At 52.5% G+C, this 22,074-nt stretch overlaps 1 protein-coding gene across 2 annotated transcripts in view; it reads left to right on the forward strand.

Annotated features, from left to right (window-relative positions):
* Positions 1–18,271, forward strand: part of NDRG1 (N-myc downstream regulated 1) — a 57,290-nt gene extending 39,019 nt beyond the window's left edge. For both annotated transcript variants that reach the window (XM_072733890.1, XM_072733889.1), the window contains exons 9-16: positions 1,522–1,578; positions 4,568–4,671; positions 6,201–6,257; positions 7,091–7,142; positions 8,207–8,254; positions 10,754–10,789; positions 13,157–13,208; positions 16,336–18,271. In XM_072733890.1, coding sequence (XP_072589991.1) covers positions 1,522–1,578; positions 4,568–4,671; positions 6,201–6,257; positions 7,091–7,142; positions 8,207–8,254; positions 10,754–10,789; positions 13,157–13,208; positions 16,336–16,547 — 618 coding nt within the window. In that variant the 3' untranslated portion in view covers positions 16,548–18,271. The remainder of the gene's footprint in view (positions 1–1,521; positions 1,579–4,567; positions 4,672–6,200; positions 6,258–7,090; positions 7,143–8,206; positions 8,255–10,753; positions 10,790–13,156; positions 13,209–16,335) is intronic.
* The last annotated feature ends 3,803 nt before the right edge of the window (positions 18,272–22,074 follow it).

Consider the following 22,074-nt stretch of genomic DNA (forward strand, 5'->3'; position numbering starts at 1 on the left):
ACAGGACCAAACCTTTCAAGCCGGGGTGATCCCGGCCTTTCGTTTTGGAAGTATGTTTTTGCCAAGTGTCGGGTGGCGGTCGCAGACGGAGGTTTGAAGGGCTCGTGCCCCTCCCTGCTGCCTCCCACCCCTGTCTTGGCTTCTCTGATGCTGCATTTTCTTGAATGTTCTACTAGAACGCAGGAGTTCATCTCTCCCATCTGCGTGATATTCAGGAGCGGAGAACACTCCCTGTTTTTTATTTTATTTTCCAGGAAAGGAAGTGAGATCCCAGTCAGCCAGTTTGGCTCCTCGGTTAACTATTCTGAGCCAGACGTGGACAGTGACCATTGGCTAAAAACGAGCCTGAGGAATGTCCGTGTGGCTTTAGTATCTGCACCATATCCTTCCTTTCCAACCCCAAGAGAAAAAAAAAAAAACCCTATATCAAGAGTAATCTACTGTGTGTCAGGCACTGGTGTCAGATCCTGTGACATGTGCGGTTGCCTCCTTTATCCGCACCTTGGCCTCGTGACTTGGAAGCTCCTGGCACTGCTGCTTATAGATGAAAGGCCTGAGCTTCAGAGGCTCTGCACCCCCCAGGACCACACAGCAGGGGTCCAGAGCTTCTCTGTCCTGCCGGCCCTTGCCTGACACTGAAGTTGGTCAGCACACATGTATGGAGCTCCCGATGGATGCCTAGCATTTATAGAGCTCCTGCTGTGTACCTAGCATTTGTGGAGCTCCTGCTGTATACCTAGCATTTATGGAGCTCCTACGTTATATCCAGCATTATGTCGGGGAGAGGTATTAGAGGAGAAGGTTGGCAGTGTCTTTAGTGACCTCAGTCTATGCAAAGAGAGGATACTGGCTTGAGGGAGGAGATCTAGAGGATGCTATAGGAAGGCTAGTTCAAGGCAAGCAGATCCTTGCTATCCAGGAGATTGCTCCTTCCTGCTTTGGAAAAAGAAAGTTTATTTTATAGATAAAGCACCCATTTGTATTTAATATTAGGAAAAAATATTGCCATTTCCTTCCTCAAATTCTTTTATTAGAAAAAGATTTTATTCCTTTACTTATTTGACAGAGAGAGGAGAGATAGAGATAAAAATAGAGATAGAGATAGAGATAGAGATAGAGATAGAGAACAAGCAGGTGAGGTATAGACTGGCCGAGCTCAGCGTGTGTTTAGAAGACATGGATGGGGGCCCCCCTTGTGAGGACCTAGTGTGCTAGGGCACAGGAAAGGCTGGGAGCAGGTCGGGTCTCTGTTCAGCACGTGTTAGCTGTGCATCTTCTGTGCGTGGGGTCTGAGAATAAGCAGTTGTTGGAGGCTCAGGCCCCACCTTCTGGGGTGGGGGGAGGCGGGAGCCCCAGGTCCCACAGGCAACTGGAGCAGGCAAGCAAGTTCCCACGAGGAGGCTGCCCGCAGACCTGAGTGCCGGGGAGCCAGCCTGTGTCCCGCGGGCCGGGAGGCTTGGCTGACCTCGCGTCTCTACCGCAAACACCTGTTCTAATCACACCTCTTCTCGCCGTCCCCAGATCTCCGGGTGGACCCAAGCCCTTCCAGACATGGTGGTGTCCCACCTCTTTGGGAAGGTGAGTAGCGCGGCCTGGCACCTCTGTCATTCACGCTGAGCGACCGCATAGGGCACGGACACGAATGGGACCCGAGGCAGCGGGGCCGCCTGCAGGTGCCCACCCCGTCCCCAGCGCGACGTGACTGCTTTACCATCAGGTCGCAGCTCGCTCTCCTTTTACTGTCAGCCTTCTTAAACCAGCCTTGTTGCGGTACGAGACCCTGCACGTCCTGGAAATACAACATTTAACAAACGTTGACGCATGCATCCGCCCATAAAACCACACTGAAATTGAGATAATGACCACATCCATTGCCCCCAGGAGCCCACTGTGCCCCGTGCTAACCCTTCCCCTCCCTGCTCCTTGGACAACCTCAGATCTGCTCCCCGTCACTAGAGATTAGTTTGTCTTTCCTAGATTTTTATATTAATGGCATCATGTGGTATGGACCCTGCTTAAAAAAAAAAAAATAGTAACCTGGCTTCTTTCACTCATCACAGTTGAGATCCACCTCTGTTGTAGGGTTTTTCAGTAGTTCACTCCTTTTTAGCGCTGGCTGGTGTTGTGCAGTGTGGATGATGTGCTACGTACAGTTTGTTTTTCCATTCACTCGTTGATGGACATTTGGGTTATTTCCAGTTGCGGCTGTTACCGATCAGACCTACAGGAAACACATCCACGGAGTTTGCTATATGCTCTGCTCGGTCCTAAGGATTTTATAAATATGAAAATATGAATCCCTCCAAGAGCGGTTTGAGCCATGTAAAAAGTGTTTATTATTCCCAGTGTATGGATGAGACCAGAGAGGTCGATTGATTGCTGTGAGGTTGCACAGTCAGGGCGAGGTGAGGCTGGGATTGGAACCGATGTGTCCGGCTCCAGAGCGTGTTCCCATAACCAGAGCAGGACACTGGCCATCTGTGCTTCTGCTGTGGTCTGTGCTCTCCGACGGGTTATTCTGAAGTCCCCCCAGCCGTCCCCTGGCCGGCCAGCAGGGCCCCCAACTGGCCGACAGCCCCAGGGGAGCGTGTGCAGGGGCTCCTGGCACAGGCCCAGACACCGGCCCAGCTCGAGGTGTTTGCTCTGTGTTCTGTGTGGCCCGCTCACCACTGTCTGTCACCAAGCAAGAGCGTGACCCTCCGAGATGTGACCAGATGTTGTGCGTTGGGCTTGGCCAGGTGTGCCCACTGTGTTTGGTCCTCGTGTTATTTTCCTGGGGCTGTTCTAACAAGCACCCCACACCGGGCGGCTTAAAACAACAGGAACTCATCTGTCAGGGTGCGGAGGCCAGCACACCCTGGCAGTGTCGGCCGGGCCACACTCTCTCCAGTGGCCCAGTGCAGGTGGAGGATCCCTCTTTGCCTTTCCAGCTTCTGGGAGCTTCAGAATCCCTTGGCTTGTGTCTGAGCACTCCAGGCTCTGACTCTATCTTGATGACCCCTCCGTGTGGGCTTCAAACCTCCCTCTGGGGGCGCCCGGGTGGCTCAGTCCGTTGAGCATCTGACTCTTGATTTCGGCTCAGGTCCTGATCTCAGGGTTGTGAGATGGAGCCTTGCATGGGCTTCCGAGCTCAGCGTGGAGCCTGCCTCTCCCTCTCCCTCTGCTCCTCCCCTCCCTCACATTCTCTCTAAATAAACAAAATCTTAAAAAAAAAAAAAATCTCCTTCAGCCTTTCACCTGCCATTAGATTTAGGACCTACTGGGACAATCTAGAATGATCTCATCTCAGGATGACATCTACAAAGTCCTCTTTTCTGAATAAGTTAGCATTCGCGGTGTCCGGGGGTTTGATATGGGGACGTAGCCTTTGCGGCCACCCTGCAGCCCACAGGAGCCTGCGTCCCCCCGACCTGTGCACCGTCTGGTTTGTGATACGTTTTCTCCATCCCGAGTGTATAATCGAACCTCGAGGAATATGGAAAAAATTAAAGCCAGTTTCTGTATTTCCTTGCAGGAGGGGGTATCAAGTATATAGGGTGAGAGTCTGGCCTGCTTGTACCCCACATTACTTGAGGTATCTCTTGGAGTCCCTAAATCGCTATAGTTTGTGTGTGTTTTCATTTTCGTTTTTGTTTTGATCTGAAACCCCAGCACCATGAATTCCTCACATGGTTTTTTTCTCCCCCCGATTTTCTATTTAACAGCATGTTGGCTTCTTTGTTGCTTCGGTGATCAGGGACTATTTAGACAATCGCTCGGGCCGGACGCAGGGCCCCCTTTGCTCCCTCTCTGTCCTGCTCTGGTCGCCACTGATCACATCAGGCCATTTTGTGGAACCTACACATCCGCTCTCTTACAAATGAGAAACAGAGCAAGCTCGTCACTTGTTTGTTTGTCCCAAATCACATTCAGAAAGGAACCAGGGAGAGGGAGGCTGGAGGCTCCTGCAGGGCTCTGGCTGCCCCCCTCCCCCCGGGGCCCAGAACCTCCCCTGGGAATTGAGATGTCCCTTCTTTCCAGAAACTTCCCGGGAGTTGCATGACTTCGTTTTGTGTTTCCAGCATGAAAAACTTCTCGGCTTCCCCCTTAAAAATATTAATTGGTAGCAGTTGCTTATCAGTTTTTACTGTGTATGTACAAAGGGCTTTTGTGTGCACAGCCCCTGTTAAATCCCACAACCTGACGAAAGAGGTAAGAGCCACCTCCTGCTTTATTTTTGGGAGGACTAAGGCTCAGGGACATTAAGATGCTTGCAGGAAAGAAAGGGCAGTGCCCGAGCCAAGCTCTAGATTCAGGAGGACTGACTTCAGATAACGACTCCCCCAGTTGGGAGCCCGGAAGGGGCTGCTTTGCCCTTTGCAGGTTTGCATCCTTTCCTGCTATCAGCCCATGTGCAAAATCAGGCTGCATTTTTTGGGGTTTCCTCAGCTCCCCTCCCCACCCCGGCAGTCAAGTGGGTTACGCATGGTTATCTCTGTGCCTGTGTAACCTGAAGAGTGGAGACACTCGGGAGTGGCCCCGGCGGCAGGCGCAGTGAAGGGTCTCTCTCCCCCCACCCCCAATGCAGGAGGAAATGCAGAACAACGTGGAGGTGGTCCACACTTACCGCCAGCACATCGTGAATGACATGAACCCCGGCAACCTGCACCTGTTCATCAACGCCTACAACAGGTACTGGGCCGCAGCTCGGCCACGCCGAGTTCCTTGTGTTGGTCTGGAGTGTGGGCTAAGGCGGAGGGGGCTCCTCAACTTAGGAGGAGATGCAGCCCCTGACTTGCAGCAGATAGATTACTGGGACAGGGACAAGGTGCCTTGGTGTTTCGGGCACTTTGCAAGGAGCTCAGCTACCGCGCCAGACCACGGGGAAGGGGGCAAGCACGAGGGGGACACGGTGAAGCCCTCACGGGGTTTGGAGTCAGCGCTTTGCTCAGGCTGAGCCCCAGGAGAGGCCAGGTGGGGGGAGAGCGAAGAGAGCATCCGCGGAGTCCTGGAGGCGGACGGGAGGAGTCCAGGGGGGCTGCTGGGAGGGGAGTCCTGCTGAGGATAAGGAGCCCATCCTGCCAGTCTTTGGCGAGGGCAGGGGTGGGGTGGCCCTCTTGCTGATAGCTAGCTGCTAGCCTGGACCTCAGCTAAGGGAGGGGACAGGGCGGGGACATGGTGTCAGCCGGGGGGCTGTAAACCCCAGTGGAGGCAGTCTGCCCAGCCACGCTCCCATGAGAGGGACGGGAAAGAGCCTCATGGGGTGTCTGGCCTCGCCCTTGATAGCTTCACGAAGGGCATTCCCATCTGTAACAAGATCTAGTGTCCATGTCCTCTTAACCGTCCACCCAGCCTCCCGCCGGGAGGGAGAGGTCACATCCCCAGTGGGTAACAGAAGGCCTGGGGCCCAGCAGGGCGTTTCGTTCTCGGGACTCCCCGAGAGCTGGAGCTGTCAGGCTGTCGGCTAAGGCGATGGGTGGACACACGCACAGAGGCCAGGACAGTCCCCAAGCCCCACCCACCACCTTGGCTTCACGATGCCCCTAGGAATTCAGTGATTCCTCTTAAAAATCCTGGACGCTGTTACCATCATCGTTTCCCGCTGAGGAAGCACAGGCACAGAGGGGTTCAGTGTTCTGCCCAAAGTCACACAGCTGGGAAGTCGGAGGGGCGCGTGATCTGAATCCAGTCCATCTGGCTCCAGGCCATACGTCTGGCGGTGGGAGCTGCCGGGAGACGAGGGGCTGGATTGACGTCTGCAGGGGCGAGCCGTGGGGCTGGCCGGGCCCACGTGGGGCATGACACAGCACCGTGGGAAACCGTGGGAAACCGTGGGAGGCTTTGGAACGAGGAGTCCAAAGCCTCCCACGAGGGAGAGGGGTCGGGCCTGAGATCTCAAGGAGATTGTGTAGAGGACTCAGAGTTGGGGGCTAGAGAGACACAGGCCAACAGTGGAGGCCAGTGCTCCATGGGGGGCGGGGGGATAGGAGCCCTCTGTGGTGGAGGACGTGGCTTGTACTCCTATTAAAAATAAATGTTAGGGACAAGGAGGTGGGCCATACAGGGGAAATGCATGAGTCCCGCTACCCCTGAAACCATTTATATGGACCCCCAGAGGCTGTGATGTCCTGAGAGCCAGGCGGGTTGGGACATGAGTGGTTTTGCCAGCACGGCCAAGGGCAGGACCTCCCGGGGTGTAACCATGCCTTCCTTGTCTGCAGCCGACGGGACCTGGAGATCGAGCGGCCGATGCCCGGAGCCCACACAGTCACCCTGCAGTGAGTGGCTTTTCTCCCCGTCTCGACTGCGTAGCCTTGCTCAGCCACTGGCAGGGCCTTCTTTCCGTGCTCGGCGGGAGGGCCCCTCTGTGCCAGGGCATCGGTGTCGGCGAGCCCCGGGTGCATTCTTCCCGGGAGTCAGGCACTACCCGGTCTCAGTCACCTCCTTATGCAGGTGGTGGGGTTCCTGGGGTGTCCCCGAGACCTGGGTGGGAGCCGTGGATCTCAGAATGCTGCGTGCGCTTCGGATAGAATTGATTAAGCACCTACTCTGTGTTGCATACGGGGTTAGGCTTTGCTTTCACAGAGCCTGGAGATGACTAAGACACAAGTCCCACCCTCAAGTGCCCTAGGGGGGCAAAGACCGTCATGGGGACCACTAGCTGGGTTCCATCAGTAACGCCTGTCTTCTGTAGTCCCTCAAGCGAACCCGTATTATTTGACACCTGAACTTGGCACATGCCATTTCCTTTGCCGGGCCTGTCCTCTCGGTCTCTGAGCCTGATGGCTGGCAACGTCCTACTTATCCTGCCTTGAAGGAGAGGATGCTTGAAACTAAAAACATCAGGGCACAGAAATTCTCCGGCTGAAATTAATACTAAGGTGTAAATGACTTCCACCCCCCACCTTCCCCCGGGGTGTATCCTAAGAACAAAGCAGAGGATGGAAGGAGAAGGAAAAGAAAAACAGCAAAGGGTACTGGGGAAATCAAAATAAAGTATTTTCACTTTTTCAAATTTTTTTAGAACTCTGGTCCCAGCCTAGCAGGCCTGGGAGCATGTGAATCTTTAGATGAACTTTGTGTTAACTCTCCCTTCTCTCCCTGCCTCCAGGTGTCCTGCTTTGTTGGTGGTTGGGGACAGTTCTCCTGCTGTGGACGCTGTGGTAGGTAGAAATCGTCCACTTGTTTCTGTGCCTAAGTCAACAGCCCATATCTGGTTGGCCTTGGGGCGGGGGTTGGGGGGACCCCAGACACGAGCCTCTTTCCCTGCCTTTTCTCACCGGCCCCACAGACCACTTCCCATTGGTTGGTTTAGATGGATTTGTCCCCTGGCTTGCTGGTCCAAGAGACTGTCCTCTCCTTTGGGAATTGGGTAGAGTTTTCAGACCCAGTTGGTGCCCGAATGTCTGGTGGGGCAGAGAGGCATCTGGGCAGTGAGGCTCAGACAAGGCTCTGTGGGGCATTTCACCCCTTAATTCCCACCTGTGATGTTGGGGAGGAAAAGCTCAGACTCTACCCTTCCATCATCCCTGTAGCTGGAGACAGGGAGACGTAGGGGTGATTGAGCAGAGTCCTAGAGAGGTGACATGCCTTGTGCGGTGGGCTACAGAGTGGGATTTGCAAATGTTCATAGAATAAAGACCTGAAATGTCTTAAGGGGCCGTGAGTTTCCTGTGATCTAACCCACTGGATGTAATCCTAGGATGCATCAGTAGAGATCTCTTATTCACATCAAGGGAGGTGATAGTTCTCCTATAGGCACTTTGAACATCACGGGTCACGTATGGGTTATTTTGCCCAGACGATTTGAAGAGAGAAACCTGGCTTAGCAAACATCATTTTGTATGAAGAACAGTTGTCTGGACTAGAGATGCTGAGCTTGCACAATCGCTGGCAGCAGCTGGCTACGGAAGGCCATTCATTTAGCAGCTTTCTGGGGCATCCGCTAGATTGGAGCTCATCTCCCTAACAACCCTTTGAGAAAGATATTATTCCCGTCTTATTGATTAAAAAAAAAAAAAACGAGGCTCAAAGACAGGAAGTACCTCGTCCGAGGTCGCCCGGCTAGCGATGGCAGGGCTGCAATTTATGGCAACGTTGCTTAACCTTGAAGCCCCTGTTCTTTCCTCCAGGCTGATGGTGGCCGCGTCACCGGGAAGGGGGAAAAGATGAGGACTTTGGCCCCAGAGAGAAAATTAACAGCTTTTTTTCCCCTTTCCTTGTCCAGGTGGAGTGCAACTCGAAATTGGACCCAACCAAGACCACTCTCCTCAAGGTACAGGCGAAATGATCCCAGTTTGCATTTGTTCTTTCTCAGAGACCCCTGGTTTGCTGCAGAAAGGAGTAGTCTAGTGCCTGCTTAGAGACCAGAGAAAGAATTCTTTTCTTTTTAAAATTATTTTTATTTTTATTTTTAAAGATGTTTATTTATCTATTTACGAGAGACACAGCGAGAGAGGCAGGGACACAGGCAGAGGGAGAAGCAGGCTCCCTTTGGGGAGCCCGAGGCAGGACTCGATCCCAGGACCCCAGGATCATGACCGGAGCCAAAGGCAGATGCTCAACCGCTGAGACACCAGGGGCCCAAGAAAGAATTCTTTAATGTTTGCATTAAAGACACAAACGTCTGTGTGTCGGACCACCGTGGGTCACCCTCAGCCACAAAGATGGAGGGAACCTTCTCTGGGACCCCAAGACCTTGGGGGGCTACTGGCTGTGATGATCTGATGAGGAATGGACCAGTGATGGTGCAAGCAGGGCTCTCCCAGGGGTGGGTGGAGAGTGGAGGCGGGGGCTGGGGTGTTCCCCCGAGGGGGCTGTGCCATGGGAAGGCAGGACCATGTCTAGAAGGCTCGTCTGGACACTTGAGATGCTCGCTGTCCCCGAGGCCAGGGTGAGGGTCCGCGCCCTCGCTGACCATGCAATCCGGCCACCCTGGCGTTTGGGGCTGCATTGCCCCAAAGATACAATGGACGTGAAGAATCTTTCTGGCTATTCTCCCGGGAGGGCAGGGGACCCAGGAAGGGCCCGTATGAAATGAGGGGGCATGAGGAGCTGAGGGGCTATGGGTCGCTGTGAAAGAGGAACACATTTGAAAGGCATCGGGGAGGACGCCTGGGTGACTCAGGGCTGAGTATCTGCCTTTGGCTCAGGGCGTGATCCCGGGGTCCTGGGATCGAGTCCCACATCGGGCTCCCTGCATGGAGCCTGCTTCTCCCTCTGCCTCCGTCTCTGCCTCTCTCTCTGCGTCTCTCATGAATAAATGAAAGGCCCCAGGAGGCATCTGACACTTACCCAGGAGGGGTGGCTGGTCCCCAGAACTGGCTCTTTGACCGACATTTTCTTTCAAGATTTCCTTACAAGGAAATTGCGAGACTGGAAGATGCTGGGCTTTGGGCCTGAGGGGGCTGCTGATTGGCCAACCCGGGGGCTCCTTTGTCTCAATCGTCCTAACACATCTGTGTCTGGGCTCCGGCGGCATCGGGGCTGCCGTCCCAGGGGGAAGGTGGACAGGCCACAGTTACTGCTGCTAGGGAGGGGAGGAAGGAGCATTCGGGAAGGGGGTCAGTCCCCTCTTCTCCCTAACAAGCACCCCAAGCTGGGTGGCCAAAAGGCACAGGAGTCTGTTTTCTTCACCATCTGGAGGCTGTCAGTCCCAAGTCAAGGTGTGGCCAGGGCCACGCTCCCTCTGAAGGCTCCAGGGAGCCTCCTTCCTTGCTCTTCCCACTTCTGGTAGTGGCCAGTCCCGAGTTCCCTGGTTTGTGGCCTTATCCCTCCTGTCTCTGCCTCCATGCCACCCAACCTTCATCCATCCTGGTGTCCCTGAGCCAAAATTACCCTCTAGTTTTAAGTCATTGGACTTAGAATCCAAGTCACCGGATTTAGGGTCCCCACTCATCCAGTACAGATCTCATCTGAACCCATTACATGTGCAGAGGGTAGGTGATGACCTAGGAGCAAGTGGCTTTGATGGTGGATGGGATCTTACCCATTTCAGCCTGATTCGGGTTGGCCCCTGGAGTGGAATTCTGGCTTCGTGTCACCAGGATCCCAGACCCAGGACGGCCCCGTGAGCGTGGCCCTGAGGCGAGACTCTGGGCCGTGGGATGGCCCGGCCTCAGCTGCTGTCACTCCCGCCTGCCAGTCCCATGTCTCTCCAAGCCATCCTCAGCCCGTCCCAGCCTGCCGCCTGGGGTCTCCCGAGCCCTGGGTCTGGGTCCTAGTCCCATGTGCCTACAGCCGCCCTGACGAAGAAGCAGTGGCCTTAGGGTGGGTGATTCAGTAGGAACTTTGGGAGCTACAGCATTTATACCAGGGTGGCCAGCGAAGAGACCATGAGGCCTGAAGTCTCGGGTGGGGCAGTTTCTGTCTGAGGGGGTGTTTAAAGAAAATGTGTGTGTACAGGGCCTCATGCAGTGAAGGCTTTCTGGTCAGATGGACCCTGGCCGGAGGCCTGCAGGTCCTTCTAAGTCTCAGGTCCCTCTTCTGCAGCGGGGGACAGTCACACCCCCTGGTTCCTGAGGAACTGAGGGAAATTTCTTTTAGGGTCTAGCAGAGCACCGAGCATCTGGTTTGTCAAGAAGGCACACATCGGTGCCAAGATGGGTGGTGACAAGAGCAGCCTTGCTAGGTGGAGATGGGTGATTCCCCACCCGTAGGTGCCCACTTCCCCCCAAAGGGGACAGAACAGGGGCAGGGCAGCGGCAGGGCAGTGCCAGGTGGAGGGACGCCTCTGCTGCTGTGTTTGGCACTAACCAGCTTCCCTCTCCCCCAGATGGCAGATTGTGGTGGCCTCCCGCAGATCTCCCAGGTGAGTCCCACCTGTCACCACTCCCCAGCTGGAGGGCAGGTGCCTCTGTGTCCTGTTACCACCTATTCCCCCCCTGTCTGCTCCTCCCCTACCTCACTGTGACATCTGATGACACTGCAGACACCTCACCGTTTATGAAAGGTGCTTGCAGGTCAGGACTTGATCACCTAGGAACCCCAGTGGGGTAGATGACACGGGGGTCTTCTGTGTGGGGTCGCAGAGTATTTCACTGGAGGGATCTGAAGAAGAGACCCTCCCGAGGAGCAGATTTCTGCATCAGGTGGATCCTGGACCTTGACTCATTGCTCTGGATCTTTGCTCACTGCAGCCTCCCCCTCCAGAGCTCGGTACAGAGGCGTAGGCACAAGTGGCCTTTGGTGGTACTAGGCTCTCTGCGGGGTCTCCCTCTGCTCCCACTGGAAAGGGACAAAATCCTTTCAGTGTTTTATCTGCTGTTGTGTTAACGCCCGTTTGACAGGTGGGAGAAGCCGGGGAAGGATGAGATGTCCCAGCCTCTGGGGGGAACAGATGGGCTCCCCGTAGAGCTCTGCTTAGACATAAGCGTGAGCTAATACCTGCACGTTACTGGTGGAGCCTTTATCCATCCATCTCACTCCTGAGACTCCTCCTGAGACAGTAGGACTCCAGAGCCCCCCTCACCCTCCCCCCCCTTTCCCTTTTCCCTTTTCTGTATTTGGAATGAGAACAGATGCAGCCCTGACCATAATTAAAATGCGTTGTTGATGCGTGGCGGCAGCTGGACTAGCCCAGGCTTCCAGGAGCCCAGTCCAAGGAATCAGTCTCCCCTTTTTGGCCCTTACGGGTAGGGTGTATGTTTACAGAGGGCGTTCCCACCCCTCATTCCATTGGCAAGGGCAACAGTCCTTAGAGATGAGAAGAGCAAGTGTTTATTGCAGTGTCATAAGGGGAAGAGAGGCTGAAAGATGGTTTCTGCTGTCATGCTGGCAAGGGTGCCCCTGGCTCCCTGCACCCCCAACCGGCAACTCTTTCTTATGATTGTCACACGAACCCCAGAGGGCAACTTGACGACAGCCTCTATGTCATGTGGCTCTTTGTAGAATAGTGGCAGGAGTTGGTGGGGAAGGGCAGGAACACTGCATCTGCTGATGACTTCTCACTGGGACAGAAAGAGTATGAGGAGAATAGAGCCAGGGCATTGCTTTTGAGAGTGGCAGCTAATTAGACTGTGGATATGGCCTTTACCTGAGAGCATTCACCTGCCAGGGCAGATTGATTTGAATTTGGGAGGAGTAATTGATAGAACTGGGTGTGTTCCCAGCATTCCCAACTCATTTCACTTAAAGTAGCCCCATTGGTTTGGTTAATTGGCTTATCCAACTATACATATGTCCATCCATCCATCCATCCATCCATCCAACCATCCAACCATCCATCAATCCATCCAACCATCCATCCATCCATCCATCCATCCAACCATCCATCCATCCATCCATCCATCCATCCATCCAACCATCCATCCATCCATCCAACCATCCATCCATCCATCCATCCATGCATACATGCATCTATGCATCCATGCATCATCCATCCATGCTTTCATCCACCCACCATCCATCCATCCATGCATTCATCCACCCACCATCCATCCATCCATCCATCCATGCTTCTTCTAATTTTTCTTTCCCTCCGTCCACCCTTTATTTTCATCCACCCGTCCATCCTCCTTACTTCTATCCATCCATCTTATTTCCTTTTTCTCTATCCACCATCCTTTCTTCCTTCCATCCATCCAGTCAGCCAGCCTGCTCTTGAGGCTGAGAGTGAATTGTCTTAAAAGCATAGAATTTAGAAAGCCCTGGATTAATCTGTAGGACCCCTCATGAATTAGCTGTATGACCTTGGATGGATTATTTACCTCTCTGTTCAGCAATGAAATGTATGCAGATATAGCACCCACCTCATAAGGTTGTTGTCAAGAGAAAATAAGACAATGCTGCAAAGCCCTTAGCACAATGGGTGGTGCCGTTACATTCTAGATGCGGAGTTGGACACATCACTCTACCAGTATAGTCTTCTTTACAGAAACCCTCAGGAGTTAGCGTGGCTCTCTGTCCGTGTTTCACAAGGGGAGGTTATGTAACTTGAACAAACTCACCCAGCTAGGAAGTGAATTTGAATTTTTTCTCTTGAGCCAAAGTGAATTTTGCTCCCAATGGTGACCTCATAGCCTTTCCTTTACTTTTGTGCATTGTCCTGTCAACATGTGGTGCCCTTCTCCCTTGAGCCAAGCTCTTTAGTGAAGGTGACCAAGGGCACAGCTCCACGTGGCCATTCAGGAACTGGACCTCCGACGACTGACCGTACTGTCCTCTTTTTCTCTTGCAGCCAGCCAAGCTTGCTGAGGCCTTCAAGTACTTCGTGCAGGGCATGGGATACAGTAAGTGTGGCCTTTCCAAGCAGGTAGTGGGGCGAGGGGCAGGCGCAGGGCTTGAAAATGCAGTGACCTGAACTGGGCTTGAGTGAGTTATCCTGTATCACCTTGGCCAGCCTCAGCTTTTTGCAAAGTGGGAAGGTCAAGGGAAGAAATACGTAGGTGTGTGGTGGTGGATGGGTGGCAGTGCAAAGGTTCTAGCATCTCCTTTGTACCACAGTAGCTCCCTGCACTGATGAACAGGAGGTGTTTCATACCAGGTAATTTTCTTCAGACTTAGATGAAGACTAATTCTTTAAGCCCCAAAAAGACGATGGCGGAACTATGAAAATCTTTTACATTTTGATTGTGTGCTTTCTTTTTTTCACTATCTAATTCAATTTAATTAACATAGAGTGTATTATAAGTTTCAGAGGTAAAATTTAGTGATGCATCAGTTGCATATATAGGATTATGTGCTTTCTTAAGAGACTTCCAGTTTCCATGATGCTGGTGGTAGTGGCGGTGATGGTAATGATGGAAGATTATTAGTAAATCCTTCATTTTTTTTTCTCGTTTAACCATCACAATAATCCTATTCGATACTTTTATTTTTTTTATTTATTTTTTTTTGAGAGAGAGCAGGAGAGTGCTCATGGATGTGAATGGGGGCAAGCGTAAGCCAGGAGCACAGTGGAGATCTCTGCAAAATTCTTTGAAAACTGTAAAGCTCTGCGTAAGCGGGTGATAAAAAGTCACTTATGTTCAAGACCATGCGTCTTTGCCAAATCACTGGGTTTGGGAATTGAGGGATAAATAGAAGCATAATTCAAGAACTTAATGCATCCAATGTGATGCTTATAGTTTATTTGTTAGACACCTACGGCCCCTTTTCAGAAATGCAGTCCCATGAGCAGGACAGAGAATGCCAAGTGTAAGCACTCTTGGGTGGCAGCCACAGATGGTACCGGTTGATGTGTGAGCCATGACGTGGTTCTTCTGGCTCTTTCTGCCTACTGCTTAGAATTATAATTTATGTGCCCATCTTAACTAGGAAGTCTGAATGTCTAATCTCTTCTGTTTTTGTTGTGTTTTTTTCTTTTTTTCCTGAGACTGAAACAATTTTCCCACCCATTTAAAATAGTAATGGTATATTTGGTAAACTGACCGCAGTGTTAAGATTGGCCTCAGCCATGGTCAGTTTCTAGAGAGGCCAGGAGAGCCAGGGAGCCTGATTTATGTGCTTCGGGCAGAGTCGGTGGCCCTGGGTGCCCGATTCCAGCAGAAAACATCTGTCTGTGGGTCTGCTGCCTTTTGAGCTGCCTTCCCGATGGGAAAGTGTTCAGCCAGAGGCAGTGGCCGGAGAACACCGATGGGATGGACAGACTTCATTAACCTTGCGGGGCACACGTCATGACTCGTTTTTCTTGGACCTGCCCTGGGTTTGGATTTCTGCCTTGAAAGTGTATTCTGGGGAGTAAGGAAGTGAAAGGCAGGCCTTGTTCCCTCCGACACACACACACACACACACACACACACACACACACACACGCTTCTATTTCCAGAAAGCTGAAGCATCCGGCAGGTTATAGGGGAAGACAGCAGGAAGAGCCTTAGTCCCAGAGGCATGAACCACAGAGAAAGCAAATAGTCCTCTATCGAGCGTCTGTTCAAGCTGGGGAGGGCAGGACTAGCTCTTTGCCTCCGTGACACCATTCTGTGGTCACCAGAGCCCCGAGAGGTCGGTTAAACTCTCAGATCTGAGGTTGAGCAACAGGGGCTCAGAAGAAATAGGTGAGCGACAGATGTGGGAGGGAGGCCGATTCTCTGAGAGAGCTCGTTTAGACACCAGCTCTCCGAGAAGGGAATTCAGTACAGCCAGGGCTTGTTTTGTTGTGTTTGTGGATATGTGTCACAGCCAGCCCGCCCCGCCCCCGTGCCCCCCAAGCGGAAGGTGTGACCCCTGCACATTTGCGTTTCTATGGGCTGGCTCAGATTGTGATGTGGATTGTTCAGGGGGGCCTTGGCGGTGATGCCTGTTTGGGTGGTGGGCTAGTTTCCTGGAGCAGCCGTCACCAGTCTCCACAAACTGGTTGGCTTAAGAAGGAAACCAGAAACCATGGTTCGTTTCTTTGACTGCACTGCGGTTCTAGAAGCTAGAAGTCCAAAGTCAAGATGTATACAAGGTCACGCTCCCCTCAGAGGCTCTCGGAAGATCTTTCCTTACCTCATCTCGGCTACTGGTGGGAGCTGGCAATCTGTGGTGTCCCTTGGCTTGCAGCCACATTACGCCCATCTCTGCTCTGTGTTCACGTGGCCTTCTTCCCTGTGTGTGTGTGTGTGTGTCCTCTTATGAGCCACCAGCCATTGCATTAGAGCCCGTCCTAATCCAGGATGACCTCATCTTAACAAAATATATTGGCAAGCACCCTATGTCCATTCTTAGATTCTGGTGGATATGACTTGGGGCTGGTGGCTCTGAATTTGAGGGTGGGGAGGACAGGATTCAGCCCAGGGCAGCGCGCGGGGGCGGGGGGGGGGGGGGACAGGGATTGCTTTGTCTTTATTTCACTTTCTCAGCCGTCTGCTATGTACAAGGGCATTTTAAGTCCTGAAGGATGGGCAGTGCCATTCATAGTTCCTGAGAACTCGCAGGCTTCTCTGGAGGAGATGACAAGTGACCTGGGCCACAGACTTGCTATGTGGCCTCAGTTTCCCCCACTTGTGGCAGGGAGAGATTAGCCCAGCTGATGCCCTCGAGAGCCTGTAGACAGCAGGGGGTTATGCCACTCGGGTGCACACATGGGTGCCAATACTAGGGGATCGGGATTCCCACCTTCTTGACTGGGATGGGGGCTCCGAGAGGGATGCTTCCAGAGTCACACAACAGTTAAGGAAGTTGCAGATGTGGGCTTCAGACCAACCTCTGGTTTCAAGCCACTGTGTGATTGCAAGGCCTTACCCCTTATCGGGGCCTTGTTCTCATCCTCTGGGAGCAGATACAGAGAGGACCGGAAGCCCGGTGGCGGGATGGCCGCAGGGATGGACGGGTCAGGCAGGAGGCACCGTTGCTGGCATGCAGGTGCATCTGGTGCTCTCTGTCTCTAACCGGTGCCTCTTCTCTCCCTCTCTCTCTCTCTCTCTCTCCCCACAGTGCCCTCAGCCAGCATGACCCGCCTGATGCGCTCCCGCACGGCCTCTGGCTCCAGCGTCACGTCCCTGGAGGGTGCCCGCAGCCGCTCCCACACCAGCGAGGGCGCCCGCAGCCGCTCCCACACCAGTGAGGGTGCTCGCCTGGACATCACCCCCAACTCTGGAGCCACCGGCAACAATGCCGGGCCCAAGTCCATGGAGGTGTCCTGCTAGACGGCCTGCACCTTGGCCGCCCCTGGACTCTGGGCTCACGCAGCTGCCCTTCCTCCGGCCCTTCCCGCCCCCGCCTGCCACACCACACATAACTTGTATTAACCCAAAGCTTATGGTGTAAGAGAGCTCTGGGGGGGACACTTAGACTGGGTTTGTCAGGGGCACCTTTCCCAGCAGGGCAGGGTGGGCGGACCAAAGGAAAAGAAGCATCTCGGTGTCCTGTGCTCGTTGACACGTGGCCCACTGGGCCACCCTCTTACCCTCCCTCAGAGACACCAAACTGCCAAAAACAAGACCCGCCGCCCTAAACACTTCCTAAGCCCAGGCCTAGGCTGACCCCGGCATCCTGGTCCTAGAGGGCGTTGTGTCGGGAGCCCAGCCTCTCTACTTCCTGTTTTCCTCTCCAACTAAAGAAGTGACCCAGTTTCTGGAAACAGAATCTGTTCTGATTTGGGGAGGGGGAGACCCGCGGGTTTGGGGGCAGCTCCTTTAGCTCCGCGGCACAGAGAGCGGGGTGCAGGTGGAATTTATGTGGAGGCTGGACTGCCTGGGAAACCAAATCTGCGTAGTTGAGTTGACCCGAAGACATAGATTTTTCAAGTTCGCGTATATAGCCACTTTTTAATGCCGAAACAACACGAGCCTATTTTTTTCTGGCGTCCTTTCAATGGACAGTGAAAGCGGGCAGCAGATTCTCCAGGCTTTCCAGAGATGCGGCCTCAGCCAATGTTGGTTATCATGGCCTTCGAGCCTTGGGCTCTGCAGGCTGTCTCCTCCTCCACGGCCCCGACTTTCTACCCCAAAGACGTGAGCGATGATTCTGTTCATGGGGAAGACCACTGAGGTCCCTGCTTGCTGGCTTTGCAACGGAGGGAAACATTCCAAGCAGCTGTACCTGGCTGTGATGAGTCTCCTTGCAGTGGGGGTGGGGGGTGGGGGTGGGGGACCGGGGGTGGGTGGGGGTGGCGGGGTATCTGGGCTATTCGATGTAAGGGATTTCTGTGGTTGTGATGGGATCCAGTGCAGTCGTGATTTCAGTCCATCCTGAAATTTGGTTCCCAGGAATCTTGTGTGATTGAGTTAAATCCAGCTTCCGATCTTTGACAAGCGGGGTCGAATCTGAACTTGACGGCCGAACGTTTCTGACCCGGTAACGTCGCTGCATCTCTGGGTAGAACTGTTCGCTCTTGCAGGGGGGCGTGGGGGACTCCCACGGGGAGCGTTGGCTGAGAAGATGAAAGGATTCTGGAATATCCCACGGGATTTCCTTCCCTCTCCTGCCTGCCTTCCCCTCTTCCCTGCCCCTCTAACCTTTTGCTGAGTGGGGCGGCACCACTGACATTTCTGGGCAACGTCGGCGTCGCTGTCAAGTTCCTGTACTACTGGCTTTTGATTTTCATTTTGGCTAACCATGGATCTTCTTATAGGAAGTTTGATCTGAGGGGATGAATCATTGTGAATCAGCCGCTGGGGCCTGGTGCTTTCCGGGACCCTCGAGTTGGGAGGAGGACGTAGTCAAGGCTTCCAGGTAGCTGAAGGGGCAGTGACTCAGTTGTCTGCTCCTACCACCTGGACGCCTCCCCTGACCCGTGCCGAAGGGTCAGGGGTCAGGGCAGGAGTGGCTGAATCGAGACAGGAAAACTGTTGTGTACAAGTCTTTCCAGAGAAGTTTCTTAATCAGATATTTGTATTTATTTCCAGACCAATAAATTTGTAACTTTGCAGTGGCTTGTGTCTTTTTCCTCCGAGGGGCCGTGCATGCTGCCCCCACAGTTGAGGGAGGGGTCCTTCCTTACCTGGGGCCTCCTGACACCTGCCTTAGAGCACCCCTGTCCCCTAGGAATATGATATGAGCCACCGATGTGAGTCTTCTAACAGCAGTATTTAATTAATTAATTAATTAATTAATTTTTAAAAAGATTTTATGTATTTATTTATTCATGACAGACAGAGAGAGAGAGAGAGAGAGAGAGAGGCAGAGACACAGGTAGAGAGAGAAGCAGGCTCCATGCAGGGAGCCCGACACGGACTCGATCCCAGGACTCCAGGATCACACCCTGGGCTGAAGGTGGCACTAAACCGCTGAGCCCCCGGGGCTGCCCTAACAGCAGTATTTTAAAAGATAGAAATGACATTCATTTTAATAATCTCCCTTCACCCAACATATCCAAAATATCACCGCTTCAACATAGAATCAATGTCACAGCTATTAAGATAATTCACCTTCTTTTCTTTATGCAAAGAACACCAGTGAGTATTTCACACCAAGGCGTGTGAAAATAGGCCTGGGCACCACTAGGCCGGGCAGCAGAGTGACAAAGGGTTAAAGCGTTTCAACCTGTATTTAGAAGGAAACATTTTTTTTTTTTTTTACATTTTATTTTTATTACAGGAAAGCATGTGATAAAACCACTCCCTTTCTCACACCCAGTGGCAACCACTACGGTGAGGGTTTCTACTGTACTGAAAATAAGATGTAACGTGGCATGTTTTAGTACGACCTCCTAGGATTTCCATTTGGGCCTCCTAGGATTAGTTCAAAATGTAGAGAACAACTGCCAAGAGTTTCTCCTATTAGGACTATCTCACGTCGCTATGGTGTGCTTGGTCACAAGAAGAGGTGAACATCGGTCCATGACTACTAACTAAGCTCCCTACTTTATGAGAATGTCACTAGTTTGTCCTGGGGTCCCATCCAAGATGCCACATTACGCGTGGTCCTCATGTCTCAACTTCCTCTGGCCTATAACGATGTCTCCAACTTTTCTTGCTTTTGATGACAAGTTTTGGGAAGCACTAGTCTGGCCTTTTGTAGGATGTCCCCCAATTGAGGTTTCAACCATCCTTACCTCATGGCTCAACTGGCATGATGGGTTTTTGGAAGAAAGATCACGGAGGGGACGTGCCATGCCCTAAGCAAGATGGGTCATCGGGAGTTGCCACGGATGCGGTTGACCTTGATCACCTGGCTGGGACAGGGATTGCCGGGGTTCTCCACCGCCCTGTTACTTTTTCCGCTTTCCCCCACTTGTTCTTTGGAAGGAAGTCACCAAATGCAGCCCCCCACTCAAGCCTGCCCTCCGTTTTAAATAACTCCCATGCTGTTATTTATACTGGATTTTCTTCGCTTAACACGGAAGAGTTTCTTAGAGCGTGGAATTCGCTGTAACACTTGGGAGTGTGCATTATGGTGCGGCGAGTGGATCTGCTGTAGTTTCAGACATAGATTTGGAAAGGCAAGGGGGGGTGAGCACAACACAGAAGGGTAGGAAGACCTTCCTAGCCGCGGGGCCAGTGTGGACTCCGGTGCGGAGGAGGGATGATGTGCGCCTTTGTGAGGAGCCTGTAGTATAGACGGGGCGGGTGACCCTGAGTGCTGTGAGTGGCAGGCAGTGAGGCAGGAAGTTTCATATGTGTAAAATAAAATACCTATGATTACAAAAAACCCTACTTAGAGTGACACGTAATTATCCAAATGTTGCAACTGTGTGACGTAATAGCTTGTGCCTCTTTTTTAAAAGTTGGATAACATCGAGGCAGATCTCACCGTAACTTCAGGGTAGTGATAAGCATCCGAATATCTGGAGATGTCCACCGTGATTTCAACTGGTGATAGTGGGGTGTGTCGCCTGCACTTAAACGGAAGGGTACCCTAAACAGCAATTAGACATCAGTAAACACAAAGATTCGTTTTACCCTCATCCCAGTAGGCAGGCCCTGAATTCTAAACATGGACCACTGGTTGGAGGACCCCAGGTTAGGGAGACCCGCTTTAGATGCAGGGGGAGGAGCTTTTCCCACACTCACTAGTAAGCACCTTTAGTGTGTCAGGAGCTGTGTGGGGTGCAGAACAAAGGGCACGTGATGAAGAGGCAGGAAGCAAGCCGTTGCAGTGGGTGCATACAGCAGCTTTGGGAGTGGAGGTGTGGCAGATGCCCACTGGACCGGCCACGCTTAGCTCCTTGGGGCTCGGGCTTCCAGCAGACTTTACAGGTGTTTGCACGCACCAGGTGCTATTGAGAGTTAGAGTACCCAGAAGCGTTCTGTTCTCCTAACTGCTTGTTTCGGTTTCTGTCCCCTGACCCTTGGGTTTCAGTGGTAGTCTGGAGAGCAAGCACGGCCTGGGATGAACCATGTGCAGGGCCTGTCGTGACAGCTGGGGCCTTCACATGCCGCCTGCTTCAGTGTCCCTTCCCAGACACAACCTCACTGTTTGTCATCGGATTGGTCCCTTGATGTAGCCTCCCTAATCCATCTGGATACATACTTGTCTTAGGCTACTTAGGCTACATGGAAATCCTTCAACCGTGTCCCACGTGGAACCCAAGGGCAGGAGGGAAAACCTGGCCTTGTGATGTTGGAGACCAGATGCGGGAGGGGACCTGGGGAGTACATCAACTTTGTCTTTTCCAAGGCTGGGTTTCTTTGTATCTCAAAGCATGAAGTGGTGGTCTGAACCCAAAGGCTATGACCTTCAGGGTGTTGGACATGGAGCAAATCAGGTCTTTGTGTCTCCTAAGGGAAAGAATATCACTGACTCAGCTTCACTTAGGTGTTCACTTGCTGTCTAATCAACTACAACTGGGTTCACACACCCCCCCCCCCACATAAGTGCATCAGGGGCTCCAAGCAATTGATGCAGTGATAACAGGTGATTGTGTCCTCTGCATGGTTAAATTCATTTGACAGCCGAACTCACTGTTGCAGGATAGACTCTTCCTCACCCCTGCTCTGAGAAGTGTTTTCTTAATGCCCCACCCTCTGCAGGAAACACCTGCCATGTGACAAGGGTGCCCTGCAGAGCCAGGCCCAGTAGTACCTGCAGTATTTGCAATGTGGATTACCTTAGGCATTGTTTTCTCTGACACCAGCATTTCTTGTGTATCCCCAGGGCCACCACAGATGCCCAGCACATAACAGAAGGTTTTTGTTAAATAGATAAACACTTCCTGGGACGCCTGGGTGGCTCAGTGGTTGAGCATCTGCCTTTGGCTCAGGTCATGATCCCTGGGTCCTGGAATCGAGTTCTGCGTCAGGCTCCCTGCAGGGAACCTGTTTCTCCCTCTGCCTGTGTCTCTGCCTCTCTCTTTGTGTTTCTCATGAATAATTAAATTTAAAAATCTTAAAAAAATAAACACTTCCTCTAATAAGAGTAATATTTAACAATCTTCCTGTTTCTTGCCCCCTTTATATTCTTTATCTGTGAGGATGAGTTATCCTTGCTTCACAGATAAGAAAGTCAAGGCTCAGAGATATTCAATGGCTTGTCCAGTCATTACTAAAATAGACCATGTCCCTTGCTGCCTTTTAAAACAGTTCACTGAGCATATGACTGACCAATGCAACCACTTATTGATGTCTTGGGATTGAAGCTACAAATGCCCTTTAGGCTTTTATTGCTTGTGGGAATGTTTGTCTCTGTTAAATAGTCCCGCCCAGGCTCAGGCGACCTATGTTTTACTGTATCTTCTATCTGGGATTTAATTCCTCTGTATCCTCCGCTGGCCGACTAATGTTTCCTCATTGC

The sequence above is a fragment of the Vulpes vulpes genome, chromosome 13, assembly GCF_048418805.1.
Source record: "Vulpes vulpes isolate BD-2025 chromosome 13, VulVul3, whole genome shotgun sequence".
Lineage (NCBI taxonomy): Eukaryota > Metazoa > Chordata > Mammalia > Carnivora > Canidae > Vulpes > Vulpes vulpes.